We start from the raw sequence: 17679 nt of genomic DNA, 5'->3' as shown, positions 1-17679 counted from the left end.
ATATATATGTATATATATATATAGTACCCTTATCAAATGAAAAAGTTATGTAACTTATATGTGTATATATATACATATAAGGGTACTATATATATATACACATATGTATAGTACCATATGTATATATATATGTATATATATATATAGTACCCTTATCAAATGAAAAAGTTATGTAACTCTACATTTATCTTTTTACCTAAGATACCAGGAAACTCAATATCAAATTCAGCAACCAATCACAGTGAATAAATACCCTCACTTTCAACAATACGTGATATCTAGTCTTTTCCACTGACTTTGGTTTTCAATTTCTTTTGAACGACCTCACTGAAGTATCTTTAATTATAAACCACCACAATTGCTCTTTAGAAAATGATAAAATTTAATATACAATTTTATAGAATATAGTGTTACATAACTGCTAATTATACGTGAGCCACTCTCATTAATAGCATCCTATTCATATGCTGCACAAGTAACTGAAACTTCACAAATCGCAAAGATCCAAGATCTAATAGAGAACAGAGCAATAATATTCACCTGTGAGGAAATAAGCAAACATCACACTTTCATAAGCTGCCTCATCATAAATGGTCAGGTACTGAGAAGAAAATGGAAGTCTCCACAGCAAGGCCTAATTCCATTTGTCTGTCTTGGCCATTTAACCTCTGCAACAAAGAGTAAGAGGCAGCTTATCAAAAAAATGAATCTAGTAAGCAGCAGGATGATTTTTCCTTTTGTAAAATTAAAGTTTTACATGCCTGCCAGGGGCAGCACTCAATTACTGAGAAGTTCCATCACACCCACAGTGGACTATAACTGAAGCAACTAGCCCACACGTGTCAGAGAACTAGCCCGGTCATCTCAAAGCATTCATGTCTAGACGGCTGCTGCTCCCCAAGTCCCAGGTCCTGTAAGCCCTGCTTCGGTCACTTTTGTAGAAATGTATCCACGTCCTGGAGACTATAGCAGGAAATACACAGGACAGAGGTCAGGAAATTTCCTGTACCAAGAAGGGCCAAGGAGGTCAGTCACATAACTGGTATTTACTTTTAGTCTGCAATAAAAATACACCCATCGCCAGACAGGGAAGAAGGAAGAAAGGGAAAAAAAAAAAACCGTGTTTGTGGCTTTCTGCTTATTTGTTAGGGCAGGGAAATCAAATATAAGAACTCGAATGGCAAACTGAGAACAAAGTTGGGAAGCAAAAGCCATTAGCCCACAAGGGCACCTTCGTAATGTAGGCAGCCTGGGCAGTTTCCACCTAAAGGGCTTCACAGCAAGCAAAGAGAGACAAAAAATGAGCTCAGGAAGCACTCACAGACTTTCAAAAAGTCTGCTCCTCCCAGATCTTCAAATCAGAGAGCGGCTCTCAGAGAAGCACCAGATGGTGGAGCATTCTGCTACCACGATGCTAGATTTGCTGGCAGTGCTTTTTTCCCCCTATCAAGGGCAGAGACCGAATTCTTTTGAACTGTGTCACCAAGCACACAGCCCAGGGCACACAAGGGGCACTCAAAAACATCTGTTAAATATTGATTCCCATTTATACTGACCATTACACAATGTGGTACCCAGACTGTTTGCTTAGTGCTTAGTGAAGAATTCTCAGAATGTTTTACAAATATCTCCTTCCATTTATAACATGAGATGACCAAACAAGGTGACAGGACATGAAGACACAAGAGAGAGCCATCAAAGCAGGAGCACACAATCCCTTGGTGCCAACAGGCCAGGGGTGCGAGCCCCGGCCCTAGACCATCTCGAAGCATCCCAGGAAGCCCTGATCCTGCCCGAGGGGAGCCTTGCACGCTGTCCTTCTCACTTGCAGTTTCTCACAGCCCAGGTTCTCTTTCTCATCACACTCACCCTCCAGGATTTCCCAGTCTCTCACACAGCATCGCACTCGGGGACTCTTACCACAACAGTGTCCCTCACACTCTCAGCCTCTCCCGCACTTCTGGAGTCACCCTCACACTCAGACTCTCCCACCCTCAGGGTTTCTCTCTCTCTCTCTCTCTCTCTCTCTGTCTCTCTCTCTCTCACACACACACAGACACACTCTCCCTCCCTCTCCCCCCACCCCCTTCTGGTCTAGAGCGCCTGTTCCTCTCTCATCACACCCAGAGCCTCCTTCACACCAAGGTGTCTCCCACATTGTCATTTGCTCACTCAGGGTGTTTCTTGCACACTCACACAGTCACTCTCAGACTCGGGGGGTCTCTCTCTCTCTCTCTCTCTCACACACACACACACACCCGTAGTTTTTTTCACACGCTCAGTCTTACACTCAGGGTTCCCCACACTCCTGAGGCCACCCTCACGCTCGCGGTCCCTCTCACACGCACAGCGTCACCCTCCCGCACGCTCTCGCCGCGGCGTGTCTCACGTGCCGCCGGCCCGCCCCGCGCCGGACTTGGCGGGCCCGCACGCTGCGGCGCTGCAAGCACGCTGCGGCGGCGGTGGCGGCGGCCGCGCGGGGCATTCGGCCTCCAGGACGCGACCCCGGCCCCGGCCCCGGTCCCGGCCCGGCCCCGGCCCCGCTTCCCCCGCTCGCCCGCCCGCGGCCCGTTACCTCGCAGTAGCCAGGCGCCAACAGGATGCTCGCTCGCTCGACTGCCGCGGCCGCCGCGGCCGCCCAGACCCCGCCCCCGCCACGTCACGCGCCGCCGGATCGCGACAGCGCGCCCCGCGTCGGGACAGGACGCCTAGCTCCGCGTGGGGTTGGCTGGCGGCGGCGCTTCTGGGCCTCTGGGGCCGCCGTGGCCCGAGGGATCGGCCGGCCTGGCTCGGGAATGCAGTCCCAGCGTCTGCGTGCTCTTGGCTGCCGGTGACCGGGGCCCGGCCACCCTCGCTCTAAATGGCCCGCACAGCCCGTTCCTTTGTGGCTCTTAGCCAAACAGCTTACACAAGGAGCTCTAAACAGCCTCCATGCCCCGTTCACCACCAGCGCCTCCGCTACGCACCTTAGGAAGACACAGACCCGGGACCTGTCCTCCCACATTCACAACTCAGACCCGGCTCAAGTCCACGGAGGCCTCCACAGACACAGGGACACGGTTGTGATTCCGTAGCGAACACCGCCCCCCTCCCCGCCCCGCCTTCCCGGGGCTCAGGTTTGAGGACATTTTTAGGTCCTCAACTTGTGTGACCCTACTGACACCCTCTAGGGGGAGGTGCACCCTCCTGTCTTCCTCTACCCCTGGCCGCTCCTCCTCCTCTCCTTCTAGGGGCTCTTTTCATCTGGTATCTCTGGGGCTCTTCTAGGGTCTTCTGACCTCATGGGTAGCTGAGCCCTCCCCCTTAGCTTCCTGTCCACAACCTCAAGCCATGACTCTCCTGGGACATGGAGTCATTTCCCCCAGACACGTGTTTACAACTGCACACCCTCTAATTCCAGACCGACCATACCCAAACCCCTGCTCCCCATCACCCAGTGACAGGGCCAGAAATGGTCAGCACCGTGGACCCTTCCTCCTCCTGCCCCACCCTCCCAAGGACCGGCAACGGGTTCTCAAGGTTTTCTTCACTCCAGCTCTAGTAGCCTCCCAATCCCCACCCTGTTTCTTCTAACCCCAGAGGGGAATGACTTTGAATCTCCTCTGCCTAAAAACCCTTCCATTCTCCTACCTAAAGACCTGAGACAATGATCTTTGAACCCTCACTGGTATGGCCCCCTTGTGCTCTCTGCTTAGAATACCTTCCCTAAGTGTGAATGAGAGTATGTGTATATTTGGAGTCTTTAGAATCTGACCCTTTGACCCCTGGATCATTCCTTCTGTCTCCCTGGCCAGGCGGAGGAAGGACTCTCTGCTCACTTGTGTCACTCAATGGCAGCTGGTCCACTTATCCCTGCAACAAATGCATACATGACCTGCCAGCATCCAGCTGTCTGGCTTTGCTGTCTCACACCCGGTTACAACCCACCATGAAAGCACACTATGCAGCAAGCACTGATCGGATGTTCCCCAATACCATCCGTGTTCCTCAAGACCACCCGCAGGGTACATTTATTCAGCTCCATTCTTCAGATGAGTAAGCTGAGGCTCAGGGAGGTAAGGAGACTCCCCAGGCTACTTGCCTGGAGCTGGTAAAGGTCATATTTGAACCCCAGTTGGCTGGTGTTAAAGCCTGCTCTGGCTCCATGCCCTCTCTCTGCAGCTGTGAAACCAACGATGGCAGTGGGGCTGAACAGGTCAGGGGTGAGTAGGTGGCTGTAAGGCCACCACAAGGAGTGGCATGGGAGGGTGGGTATCAGCACAGAGCTAGGACTCAGGCTGGGCAGGACCTGGAGGTAAGGGTTTGCACCCTTTTGTGTTGTTATCCTTTCACCAAGGCCAGCAATTGCAGCTGGACCCATGTATCGCTGGGCATCCTCACCCTCTCTGGGCCACCCTTCTTCCAGGTTTGGCCAATAACTAGCGCAGTGAGGGTTCAGAGCGCCCTCTAGTGGTCCAGAGTGTATTAAAGCATAAAGCCCAGGCTCGGTGGAGGAGGCAGGAATTGGGGCTCTCACCACCTCGCACTGCCCTAAAACTCCTCTCTGAGCTCCGTACCACAGACAGTCCAGGATCCCATCTCTATACATGTTTCCCTGTATCAGTCTCTCTGTTTCTCTGTCTTTATCCATCTCCACCGACTCCCAGTCTTGGTCTCTGCCCATCTTGGTCTCTGTCCTAGTCTCAGCCTAGTTTCTCCTCCCTCAGTCTCTGTAGGGAGAGAGACAGATGGTGGGCAGATAATCTGAAGAAACGAAGTAGATGGGTTGTGTCTTAAAAAGAACTCTAAGATCAAAAGATGCTGAGACCTGAAAGTTGAGAGAGGACAAAAAGGCTGGGAAGGAGAGTCCAGCCAGGGTGACCTGCAGGACTGCCCCCGGCTCTACGGCAGCACGTGGGGCCTGTCGGCCAAGCAGGAACAGAGGGAAGGCAGGAGTCACATTCCAATGGGAATGTTTCAGGTCCTGGTTCTTAATCCCAGCAGAGGAAGCCGGCTCCAGGACATGGGGCAGGAGGATAAAGCCCGAATAGGTGCACAGAACCCATGCTTTCCTTGGCGCTGAGAGAACCCATCAAGGCTTCAGGAAAGGTCTAGCCCCTGATTACCTGCCTCTTTATCCCCTTCACTACTCCACTACCTCCCTCCTCTCATGTTCAGAACAGAGCTTCAGCCACGGTACTTCACAGCATCCAGAGTATTTTTATTGCCAGAATCAAGGTACAGCCTGCTTAGAGCTCCATGAGGAGCCCACCACCCAGGAATAAAAGGAGAGAGAGATGCTGGGTATGTTCCCAACAGAGAAAATCCAGCTCCACAGAAACCCAGTGGGAGAGCAGCATGGTCCAGCCTGACTGTGGCTCTGGGGTCACAGCCTAGAGGCCAGACTCCAGTCCTGGCCTATAGCCACTGCCCACTTGGAGATGACTGTCCCCAAGGCAGATTCAGACTCTCCATCCATCCCTGCTATTATAGGAAGATCCGTGAAGCACCTCTGGAACAGACAGAAAACTCCCAGGGGAGCCCCAAGCCACCTGGCTCTCTCAGGAGCCCACTCGAGTTTCTGGGCTAGTCTCTGCAGACTAAACACCACTGAGCTGTCTGGTGGGAGTAGGTGCTAGGCAAGATGGGCAAGAGCTCTACCTCTTCTCAGCCCTGTGCCAGCCCACCTGGATGCTAGAAAAACCCTATGGCAGGGTGCTAATGTGGTGGTGGGGTTAACAAGAGGGCAGCTCAGGGTAGCTCTGAATGGCCTCAGCTGCTTCCTTGAGTTTTCTTCATGAGTACCTAAAAGGCCATGGGACTAAGCCCTGCTCTCATCCCTGAACCACAGTCCCAGGGCAAAGGGAACCATCATCAATACTGTGGGTAACAGCCCAACCAAGGGGATCAAGACTCCAGGGACAGACCCCCAAGAAATGGAGGGCCCCCTGCTGCCCAGTCCTGAGCTAGGCTGCTCTTGGAGGTAAGGGAGGTAGGAGTGAATGTCCCAGGACCTGGGAACCACGGAGAACAGAACCCGCCCCTGCCTGCAGGAGGAACTAGGCTGCTCCAGAAAGCCACAGTCAGGCTGTTGAGCAACGAGGCCATAGGGAAGCCAGCAGCTCTGGCCACTCACAGCCAGTAGCAAGCCTACCTGTGGCCAGTTTGTGGGAAGATCACCGTAGGGACCAGAAGCCCATCTCTGGGACCTTTAGGGACAGGGACCACAGCTCAGTAATATCCCTCACAGGAAGACTGAGGGACCAGGGCCTGGTGGGTGAATGTGAAAAGGCCACAGGGGTATGAGGAACAAATGGCCCCTGAGTTCAGGATTGGGGCCAGGTGCCAGCCGATCCGCCTGCGGAGCCAGTCCTGAGGTCACAGCAATCTCATCAGCAGCAGCATTCTTTCCAGCAAGGATCCCTCAAGTGAGGCCAGACTATTTCTTCCTTCTTCCCTCCCACAGAGGAAGGATAAGAAACAGCACTTCCCAGTGGCAGACGTGTCACAACCCAAGACTGAGGACCTTAGGCAGTCACAGACCACTCCACTCACGGGCCGCGAGAGCCCCGGAGGACAAGAGAAGCAGCTATGGCCGCACCATCCCACAGCCCTGCCTGGCATGGGGATCAGGGCCCAAGGAGCACACGTTTCAGGTAGGCCAAGGTGGTGGCACTGGCCAACATCTCTATGTGCTCACTGCCCGGCAGTGCCTGCAACGACACTTGCTGCTCCTGGCGTCCGCGCCAGGCCTGGCACTGCAGGGCACTCTGCAAGTTCACGGTGCCATCGCCGTCACCAAAGCAGATTTTGGGATCGCGGTCCGGGAAGCTCTCATAGTAGAAGGAGTCTGGCGTGGGGACACCGGTGCCGTAGAGGCAGTGCAGCGGCACGCCGGGAGGCACTGTGGCTTCAACCAGCCCCTCCGTGTCCTGCCGCATGAGCCACCCATCTTTGAAGCTGATGTCCTGGAAGAAGCGGCGATAGTCCCGCAGCGTGTAGTTGGTTGTGGGGGTGTGCACGAAGATCTTCCCAGATGACCAGGTGTAGTTGTAGGGCAGCAGCCAGCTGGTGGAGACGGCAGATCGCTGCTGCTCCCGGATCTTCAGGGGCCCGATGACTGGGATCCGATTGTTGTCTCCTGCAGGGAAAGGGCTCGCTCAGTCTGTGCTCAGGCATGCACACTGGCTGGGGAGCCCGGTGCAGCCAGGGCCTCTACGGGGGCGGGGAGGGGCGCAGTCAGCAATCCCGCACCTCCATACTGTCATCTGCATTGTAACTCCCATGTTCCCCTTATTTCTGCTCTATCTGGGAAGCACGTGAGCGTGATTTCTTTCTTTACTTCTGTACTTCGTCACCAGGGATTTAGGCAGTGCATACCCACGAGGTGATTCATTGTGTAAACGGTACCCTCCACTGAGCACTTGTCACCACTTGTGGGCACTGACCTTGCTGAAGGTCAATCAGCACATTGGCAGCCCAGAGACACATTCCTCTTTTTCTTTTCTTACACTGAGTTATGAACATGTTTCCCTTCCCAGGCTCAGTCTCAGGCCTGCCGCCAGCCACCCCGGTCGTATTCCACTCATCTGCCTGTCACTGGCCCAGGCAACCAGGCCAGCAGGAGTCGAGGCAGGAGGGGAGGCTGCAGGCAGAACGAGAAGCTTTCTCACACAGGAATGCCAACAACACAGCCGGTGAGGCCTCTGGGGAGTGAGCTGGAACTTGTTAACGGGGGTCATGTGATCTATTCAGGGCCCACAGCCACCCATCCCTGCACCTCTCTGACTGACCAGAGGCCTCCCGCTCTTGTGGGGTTCTGGCTGTAGGACCCCTGAGGAAAAGGAAGCCCCTAGCTAGTCCATGACTACCACGCCCCTGTCAAGGCCTGACAGAACAGTTTCCCAGAACCTGAGGCACAGCTCTAAAGGGATTCACAGGGAGGCTCGGAAAGGCCGGAACCCGAGCCCCACCACAGCTCCTGTCTCAGACTCAGGCATGCCTCCATCTGTCCTTTCAGGTCCAGGCTGGATAGAGTAGATGGCTATAATGAGTCCTCTCTATATCTGGATTCATCATCCAGCCAATCCAGCGTCACTACCGGGAGAGGCACTGGGTCTCACGTGATGGCAACTATCAGTTGACCAACAAGTAGGTCAGGAAGTGCTGATGATATGAGGAAGAAAGCTCCTTACATGCTGAGCACAGCTGCGGCTTGTGGCTCCTAAAGTAAGGGGCCATGGGTTCACCCCCAGTCCTAGCAGAGGGAGGGAGGAAAGCCCCACGGCTACAGCTAGCACGCTGCCAGTCATAAACAGGCAGGTGAACTGGGGAGGACTGGGGAAGGAGGTGGCAGCTTTCCTCACTGCCAGGCAAGGAAGCCCAAAGAAATCTGCACCTGCTTCCTCCCTGCATTACCCACAAAGGCTCCCCACTGCCACAGATGGAGGTCTAACTCATAAACAGGAAACTGTAGCCCAACCTTCCTTCTGTGGGGCAAAGGTGGAAAGGAAGAAAGGGAGAAGGCTCCCCCAAAGAACCTGGGGTCAGACCGAGTTAGGCCAGCCAGGCCAGAGCACAGTGTATGTGTGAAGACATAGGCACAAGCAAGTGCCTGTGTGACCGACAGCTGTGCCACTGCCTGGACACGCTGGAAAAAAAAATGTACACGGATAACCAAGGCCATCACCTAGTGGGACGAAATTGTTAGGTTCCCTTTTGGAAAGTGTTAGTTTCTCTTCTGGAAAAAAAGATGGTTGGAAAAGCATATGACTCTGGAGAAAGAAGGATCCTCACCCAAGAGAAGAGACACAAGGTGGCCTGGGAAGACACTGCTGAAGGAAAGAGAGAACACCATCCCTGACATCAGCGCCCGCACCCCCCCCCCCCCCCCGCCCCCGCTCCCCGCCCCGCCCCCGTCATACTTGCTAGGTCAGGCAGGGTCTTACCTGAGGCCAGGACACGCCAAGTCTTGGCCACGCCCCCCCAGGGCGCACCCAGTGCCACAAACGCCCGGATATACTTGTTCTTCCAGGCCTGTGGCTGTCGCTGCAGAAAGTAGAGTGTGTACATGTTGCCCATGCTGTGGGCAACCAGCACCACAGGGCCCCCATACAGCTGGTGCATCTCCTCGATCATCTCCCGGAGGGCCAGGAAGTAGGGCCCATTTTCATCTGTAGGCCAGAGTCAGGCAGTAGTCAGGAAGGAAGGGTCCTGGGGCCTGAACCACTAAATGTTCTTTAGGCCAGATCCAAGACTAGGTGGGTGGTGAAAATGCTAAAATCCAAGGGGAAATGGTCTTCTTTCCCAAGATGAGAGGAAACCTAGGAGCTCCTTTTCTCCTCCTCAGCTTCATTATCTCTCCCCAGGGCTCAGAGGCCCAGAAATCCTGAGGGGAGGAATGGGGAAGGACAGGACAGACTGACTAGGGGTGACAGCTGTGATTGCTAGGCTAGACACAAGAGGGCCCGGGGTTAGGGGAGAGCCCAGGGCCTATGGTGACTGTGACCTCCTCATCCCCACCCCCTAAGACGTCAGGGAGGAAGCAAAAGTAACCACTTACTTGGGGCTCGGCGCCAGTCATAGGGGGCCCCCCGGACATCCTCACCCCGTGTGTAGCCCCAGTCTACAAGGCTCTCTACCATGGTATGGAAATAGGAACCTGTAGACAGTAATGTATGGGAATTAGAGAGAGGACAGGCAGTGCTAACCCCCCACGCCATGCCCAACAAGGAGACTGGGACATCTACTGTAGAAAGATCCCCAAGGGAACACTGTAAGACTCAGCGGCTACACTAATTAGAGACAGTTTACAGGCTACCCTTTCAAACGAAGAGCACTTCTCCCACTCCGGGAATATAGCAGAACTTCCAGCCCTGTTTCCTGGAGGCCATGAGCAAGGGCTACATACCCACACTGCTTTTGCTGGGGTCCAGGAACTCTAGTGAGAAAGTCTTCCCAAAGCCAGGGACGCGCACATCCACACCATCTGGGAACTGGGTGGCCCGGGACGTACTGTTGTAGACCAGCCTGTCAGGGGAGCACATTGAGCTAGTGATCCAGAGGTAACACTGAACCTGGTGTGTCCTAATACTGCCCTGGATCCTGAGCCATATCCCTTACTATCCTCACGTTTGGTAGGAAGTATAGGGGAGACCAAAAAGTAACAAAGCAAGTTTATGAAGCACAGGTCAGAGGAACCACATCCATCTGAGGACCCCAACCAAGACCCATTCCGAAGATTAATCCAAGGACACTCATCAAAGCGATAGTTCCTTCTCGGTGTCATCTACCTCAGAATGCAGCTCTTGGATTTGGGTAGGAAAGGGAAGCGCGAGGCCTGGCTCTGCCATCCCACATCACACTTGACCCAAAAGGCAGGCAGCCTAACCTTGCATGCACCCACTGCCCGGTCTCTGCGGATTTAGCTCCTCCCACCCACCACAAAACATCACAGGGCAAAGGAGAGGGTAAGTGTAGCACACAACAGAGCCAAACAGAGAAAGCCCCACCTCAGGGTCTAAACACCTGTGACTGCTACGTGGATGGACAAACAAGGCCTAGAAGAACGACAGGACAGGGTGGTGGGAGACGGGAGGAAAGCTTTGTGCTAGACCAGGAACTCTGTTCTGACCTCCCTGCTATCAAACAGAAAAATGTGCCCAAGAAAACACAGGCTAGGGGGGCACCTGGGTGGCTCAGTGGGTTAAGCCTCTGCCTTCGGCTCGGGTCATGATCCCGGGATCCTGGGATCGAGCCCCGCATCGGGCTCTCTGCTTGGCGGGGAGCCTGCTTCCCTTCCTCTCTCTCTGCCTGCCTCTCTGCCTGCCTCTCTGCCTACTTGTGATCTCTCTGTCAAATAAATAAATTAAAAGAAAAAAAAAATCTTAAAAAAAAAGAAAACACAGGCTAGGGGTGTCTGGACAGCTCAGTCTTTAAGCAACTGCCTTTGGCTCAGGTCATGATTCCGGGGTCCTGGGATCGAGTCCCGCATCGGGCACCCTGCTCTGCAAGAGGCCTGCTTCTCCCTTTCCCACTCCCCCTACTTGTGTTCCCTCTCTGTGTCTCCCTCTGTCAAATAAATAAATAAAATCTTAAAAAAAAGAAAAAGAGAGAAAAGAAAACACAGGCTAGACCTGCAATCCTTGATGGCCCTGAGTTCTAATCCCCTGAGATCAGCCACAGAAAGCTGACAAGATACCAACTTTGACCCAAATAATAGGTCCTTGGAGCCCATTTTCTCTAGGGCAACTTGTCAATGAACCCAGTAGCCACTCAGCAAAGTGGAGAAAACTTTCTACAAAGCCAAAGCAGCTCTAAACAGGTCAGATGTCCATGAAGGTTAACAAGCCCCTCTCAGTATCAGCCCGAAACGCCCATTGGCAGTACCAGAGACCACGTCTCTGGTATAAAAATAGATTTGCAGATCAACAGCCTAGAAATAACCTGATCATGTACAGAAGAGGAAAAAGTCAACAAAGCACGTGTCATAAACAAACAACCGGGAAAGGCAAAACACCTGGAGAATGAGCCAGTATGTCCCCAGGAAAAAAATTTAGTTTGTGAAACTCCATTCAGTTCCAACATTTACTGAGCACCAATTGTGTTCCAGGTTCTATGTTTATAAAGATAAACAAGATACAAGTTCTGCCTTCAGGGAGCTGGGTCTTAGCTCAGGGTCACGCAATCTGGGTTTAGATCTTGCTTCTGCCACTTATTAGTTGAGTGACCTGAGGCAACCCTGTAACGCTTTTTGAGTTTCCAGATTTCCTCATCTGAAAACAGTACCTGTCTCAGAGGGTTGCTGTAAGACTAAATGAAAGAAAGTATGTAATATGGACAGTGCCTGTATTTGATAAGCAGTAATTCCCAAAACATTATCATCTTATTAGCAGGGAAACATCCTTGGAAGCAAAGTTATGGCACCTGATAAGGATGAAAGGAAATAGGCATTTGGCCTGGAGGAAGGAAAGGTTAAGAGCTCTGGGGAGTGGCAAGGGAAACTTTTCAGAAGGACCAGGCTCGGGTTTTAAAGAGTGAATGGGGGGGCGCCTGGGTGGCTCAGTGGGTTAAAGCCTCTGCTTTCGGCTCAGGTCATGATCCCAGGATCCTGGGATCGAGCGCCGCATCAGGCTCTCTGCTCAGCAGGGAGCCTGCTTCCTTCTCTCTCTCTGCCTGCTTCTCTGTGATCTCCATCTGTCAAATAAATAAATAAAATCTTTAAAAAAAAAAAATAAAGAGTGAATGGGAAGGAATTTATAAGGCAAAGGGTGTAGAGGTAGATTCCGGGCTCAAAGAACCGTATGTACAAAGACATAGAGACCTGGTATATCCCAGGAGGAACAAGAAGCTGAAGGGCCAGGCCAGTGGCCAACTCAGAGGCAAGGGAAGGGGTACAGCCATGTTGAGACTATGAATAGGGGCTGGAGCATAGAATCTACATGTAAGGGGGTGCCTGGCCGGCTCAGTCGGTGAAGTATGGGACATGTATCTCGAGACTATGAGTCAGGTGTAGAGATTTTTTGTATGTGTGGATTTTACTTATTTGATAGAGCCAGTGAGTGAGTAAGAGAGAGAAGGAGCAAGGGGAGGGGCAGAGGGAGAGAGAGAAGCAGACTTCCTAAGCAGGGAGCCTGATGTGGGGCTCGATCCCAGGACCCTGAGATCATGACCTGAGCCAAAGGCAGACTCTTAACCAACTGAGCCACCCAGGCGCCCAAATAAAATCTTAAAAAAAACCCTCAAAAACAGGAATTCACGCACAAGGTGTGAATCACAAGGCATAAACTGGAGAGGTAGGGACAAGAGCTGCAGGAAACGGAAGAAAGTTCTGTCTGGGAGGGTGCAGAGTTGGTGCCAATCAGCCTGAGGAAACGAGAAGGGCACGAGGTCAGTGACCTCAGGGTCTGCTGAGTGGGGATGAGACAAAAATGGGTTCTAGAGATTTCTCTAGGCTGGGTCGGTGAGCAGCACCTCATCTGTGCCCCAGCCCCCACCTGATATTGTCAATCCAGCAGTCAATGATGACAGGCAGCAGCAGTTCGAGGTTGAGCCAGAGTGTGAAGTAGCTGTCCGTCCTCTTGGAGCAGAGGTAGTGCACAACCGTTGGCTTGTCTAGCTTTGCCTCCAGCTGGTTGCCCAAATCGCCGGGCACTGCAGAGAGAGACAGAGCACGCATGAGGCCCTGGACCTAGCAGGCTGGGGACCCCTGAGGCTTAAACCCAAAGGCCTTCTACCCACAGCTGTTCCAGGCTACAGAGGAGGGCCTTGTTCACTCAAAGAAGGAGAAGGAAAGAAGACAAAACCCTGGGCCACTTAACCAACCAAAACTAAATCCAGGGAAGGCATTCCAGGACAAGCTTGTGGAGGGGGGCAATGAACACAGGCAGCTGCCAGCCTACTGGGAGCCCAGTAAGGTTTCAGGGAGCAGACCATCTGGAGGGCCCTAGCCTCTCAGCACACCTGGACCCCGTGGCAGAGATGGCTACCCTGAAACATCACACCATTCCAGCCATGGCTCCGTAGGGGTGGGTGTGCCCCGGCCCAAGGATAACTTCTCTCTGCCCAAGGTGGTCAACAGATCAGCTGCACAGAGCCTAGTCTACACAGAGCCCTGGGGCCCTTGTGACACTCAAACCCATCCCCGCAGCTTCACTGCCCAATATTAAGGCCCTACTCAGAATATTTGTTCCCACTGACCTTTCAGGCCTCACCTGTTTCTACATGCCATGCCCTTGACACCTTCCAAGCACATCCTCATTTAGAATCCATGATCACCAAGTGAACAACCAGCTCTTGGCTCTCCTGAGCATTCTCTGGGCTCTACGAACCTAGCCCTGAAGAGGGCATGCCTTCCCTGTACATCATCTCACAGTGCACTCAGCGAAACCATGGGAGGCAGGGGAGGCACCTGCCTGCACCTCCCTTAATAATATAGATGCAGAAGTGGGGAGTCTTCAGCATGACAGTGCAGAGATCTTGGTCATTATCTCCATCAAAAAGGAATTGGCTAAAAGAGGAAGCCACCCGATTTGCTGTGCCTGAATGCCCCTTGTCCTAGACAGGCTGCGTGGCCTCTAAAAATAGCAGTGGTCATTTCTTAAGACCCTTTTTGCTTAAAACTAGGACAAGAGATATCTATGTACCCTTCACCTCAAATAACACTGGGAGAGAATGTCCTTACTATGCCCACTTTACAGATGAGGAGACTGAGGCTGAGGGGGTTAGAAATGGCTTGTTAAAGTCTCCTCCTGCCCAATTCTTTTGTATCACTTCTCTGGTCTCTGCTTCCTCTACCACCAATTTAGGTCTCACCTGGATAGTCACCCCTGGATGCTGATCCTCTGATAGCCAAGATCAGGTCCCTGCTCTATGCACAGGAACAGCTCTTCTGCTGCCCATGGGGTTTCCCAGGATTTATGCCAACACCTTCACTCTCTGAGAAGCTAGGCAGATTAGGATTCTGTGACTCTGGGGGCATCTGGGTGGCACAATCATTAAGCTCTGCTTTCGGCTCAGGTCATGATCCCTGGGTCCTGGGATCCAGCCCCACATCCGGCTATCTGCGCGGCAGGGAGCCTACTTCCTCCTCTCTCTCTGCCTGCTTCTCTGCCTACTTGTGATCTCTGTCTGTCAAATAAATAAATAAAATCTTAAAAAAAGAAGAAAAAGAAAAGAGTATGGGGGTCATGCTGCAGCAGATTAGGTATTTAACATATACCTTAGAATGTCTCTGCCTTTAGGAGTCCTGGCTGGCCACCAACTCAATACTTGAATGAAGCATCCAAGGCCCCCAAGACAGAAGTCTTATCCATGTCCATCACCACAAGGAAACACTGTGGCTCCTGCGTAGTTGCAGGGCCCAGGACCAAGGAAGGAATAGGCAGGGGAGATCATCTAATCCCAATATAGCCCACTCTAAACTGGTCTGGCAGGATTAAGAGTACAAGCATGTTTCCTCACATCTGTTCACAGCCATTGTTGCAACCTTTACTTCTGTCTTTAGCCATCCTCAGATTCCCTTAGGCCTCCCTCAGGCCCAAGGCCACCCATTTCATAAGTTTGGGGGTGGGAGAGGAGTCTTGGTGGCAGGCTAGGAGAGTCATTCTTTCCCCAAAAAGCTTCCTTTTAATAATGCCTCCTGAAACATATGGGGTTGGGGGGTCCAGAAAGACAGCCTCCTAGCCATGCCCAGACCAACAATGAGGACCCTGGGACCAAGAGAACACCCAAGCTCCCACCAAGGCTCAGGAGTGGGGCCAAAGGACCTTGGTCTCTCCACCTAAAAAAATAGGCATAAAGCAAGGCAACGCTTGGGACTGATGTAGACAGGGGTACTGAAAGACAATTGTACCGTAGCCTTCTCACTTATCCCATATTCTACAGGGGAAGGTGAGCGGAGGTTGACCACACCCGCGCCTAGCATGGTGGGAGGTGGAGGAACAGATCCAGGTGACAAGACAGACAGTCGTATGCTTCCCGACCTCGTGCTAGGAGCAGATGCAGACCGAGAAGACAGCTCCTCTCCCCACCCCTGCACCCCGTCCTGCAAGACACACAAACACACGGACCCACGACTGGACCCTAAGCCTCACCCAGCACCACCGGAGGGGGACGTCCGACCGGGAGCGCCGGGTCTGCCAGGAGCAGGAGGAACAGAAAGCCACCCGGGAGCAGCGTCGCACGGTAGAAGCAGACGCGAAGACCCATTGCGTGAGACAGCCGCTACAGGTCCGAGGTGCGGATTCAGCGTTCCGTGCTCGCGCCTAGGCCCAGGCGGCGGCGACGCGCTTAACCCCGCCGCCCGCACTCGGCCACAGGGGCCCGGCCAATCAGAATCCGCCTCCCCCAAAAGACCTGCCAATAGGGACTCGCCGCCAGGCACCTCCCTCCCAGTCGGAGCTCGCCGCCCCGCCCCTGCGGATCCCAAGCCAGCTCCTTAGACTGCGCCGCACGCCGAGCGCATCGATCGATTGGGGTTCAGCCTGGCTTCTCCGTTCAGTCCGGGACCAGTGGGACCCGGCTCGCCGCTGCTGGATACCCAACCCATCCTTGGGTACTCAAAGTCCACGCTGCGCGCACTCATTCCCGATTCCTGGCTCGTCCCTGACCTGGGATCTGGAACGGGTTGGCCAGAGCGTGGGTTCAGGGTCCAGGGCTCGCGGCTGCAGAGACACTCTGGTCAGAGCAAGGGGAAGAAGGGGAGAAGTGAGTCCCGGAAAGTTATTGGGCCTTAGGGGACCGGGAGTTGACCAGGACCTTTGTGCAGTCCCCACACCAATTCTTCACACCCTGCCATGATGGCACGTTGGGTTCAAGCAAGGGGTCCAGGGGCCCCCCTGCGTCTATCCAGGGATTAAGAATGTGGGTGGGAGGGACAGATAAAGGCCGAGTCAATGTGTGAGGGCTGCCTGGCCTAAAGTTTTAGTTGCGGGCATTATGGAGTCACCCTTCGAGACTGAGCAGTTCTGGTGCCCCGGAGAAAGTAGGTTTGAGCCTCAGCCCTGTGGCCGTGGCCCACTTGGCAGATTCCCTAGCAGAGCAGGACAAGTGTTCTGACCTTGTAGTCCACCTACCATTCTCAGTCCACGCAAACTGAGGATCCAGAGAGGGCACAGATTCCCTGCTCAAGGAATCAGAGGCAAACAGAATGGGCAGATTTGACAGCTGGCAATATGACCAGCACCATGGGTCACTCCAGGATAAGGAGACCAGTATGTTTGGAGACTGAAAGTCTTGATCCTCCACATACTTCCTCCTGAGGGCCAGACAGCACCCTGATCATCCTGTAGCTGGTCTTAAGACTTCTGGCACGCCCCTTCCTTCCTTCCTTCCTCTTGGCCAATCGCTGACCCTTTCTAGCCTTTCAGAGTAAGCCTGGATGAATCAACTCACCATCTTGACCCACCCCTCCTGTGTTCTTACAGGGAAATACATTGATGGTTGGGGTACACTACTCTCTGAAGGTCCAACTATCTCTCTTAGGCCCCAGCAAGGACCCCAAACCCCTGCCTCCCTCACCTCCATCCTAGGCCCCAGAAGAGGGGTTGCTGAAGACCAATCTAGTACAGGTCCACAGTGGGAGATCAGAGATCCTTTTGCCAGTACTAGGGACAGGCAGGAGTCCACATTAAAGGAGTGGAGGGGGGCTAGGCATCAGGATGGCCTGGGCTGCCCTGGACTGTGGCCAGTCTGAATGTCTTGTCAACCTAGTGGCCTCAGGTGACCATGGGCCCTTCACAGGGTGTCCCAGTCCCGCAGGCCCAGAAGATGATAGGAACCATGGGCATTGCAGGGAGAGGATGTAAAGGCCTAGTCAGCAATGATCTGTGCCAACACAGTGGAGAGGAGAGGGAATCAGAATATAAGGATCTCCCCCTTCTCATAATGACTTTGCCATCCACATGATCCCTTCCCTGGCTGCAGACCTGGGCACATCCTGGATTCTAGATACTATTCTAATTCTCAACCCCACAACCAGGTTGAGAGTTCCTCCAAGTCTTGCCTGTCTACCTTTCCAAAGCCAAACTACTTTCATCCCTACAGTAGCCTCCCTGCTCATGTCCCAGTTTATGCCCTTATTCCTATGGACTGTTCTCCATGGGTCAGATTGACACCATTAAACATTAAATGAAGCCCCTCGCTGTCCGCCTAACCCCACTCACGATGCTTCTACTGCAAGCATCATACCCATCTCACTCA

The 17679-nt window shown here is 53.2% G+C and overlaps 2 protein-coding genes across 3 annotated transcripts in view; both read right to left on the bottom strand.

The window, feature by feature from the left end:
• The window catches only part of LOC111152921 (solute carrier family 7 member 6), a 34605-nt gene extending 31982 nt beyond the window's left edge, over window positions 1–2623 (bottom strand). For both annotated transcript variants that reach the window (XM_022511661.1, XM_022511664.1), the window contains exons 1-2: window positions 2576–2623; window positions 541–668 (exon numbers count right to left, since the gene is read on the bottom strand). The gene's annotated coding sequence lies outside the window, so the exon portion shown is untranslated. The remainder of the gene's footprint in view (window positions 1–540; window positions 669–2575) is intronic.
• A 2110-nt stretch (window positions 2624–4733) lies between these two features.
• Window positions 4734–15802, bottom strand: LOC111152901 (phospholipase A2 group XV). The gene is made up of 6 exons (XM_022511634.1): window positions 15573–15802; window positions 12975–13131; window positions 9890–10008; window positions 9542–9640; window positions 8928–9152; window positions 4734–7120 (listed from the first exon to the last, which is right to left on the bottom strand). The coding sequence occupies exons 1-6, from the start codon at window positions 15685–15687 to the stop codon at window positions 6609–6611; spliced, it is 1227 nt and encodes a 408-aa protein (XP_022367342.1). The 5' UTR covers window positions 15688–15802; the 3' UTR covers window positions 4734–6608.
• Between the last annotated feature and the right edge of the window lie 1877 nt (window positions 15803–17679).

Source organism: Enhydra lutris, unplaced genomic scaffold, assembly GCF_002288905.1.
Source record: "Enhydra lutris kenyoni isolate GAN:26980312 unplaced genomic scaffold, ASM228890v2 scaffoldscaffold30, whole genome shotgun sequence".
NCBI lineage: Eukaryota > Metazoa > Chordata > Mammalia > Carnivora > Mustelidae > Enhydra > Enhydra lutris.
Note: the sequence above shows the minus strand (reverse complement) of the source record. Positions and strands in the feature narration are given on the sequence as shown.

What these genes read in the sequence shown, in the direction of transcription:
- LOC111152901 (XM_022511634.1), bottom strand. Translation starts at nt 15,687, where the DNA reads ATGGGTCTTCGCGTCTGCTTCTACCGTGCGACGCTGCTCCCGGGTGGC. An exon ending in TGCTGGATTGACAATATCAG is followed by an intron (nt 10,009 to 12,974) that starts GTGGGGGCTGGG and finishes CTCCCCTGACAG; the next exon opens with GCTGGTCTACAACAGTACGT. An exon ending in TTGGCGTGTCCTGGCCTCAG is followed by an intron (nt 7,121 to 8,927) that starts GTAAGACCCTGC and finishes CTTTCCCTGCAG; the next exon opens with GAGACAACAATCGGATCCCA.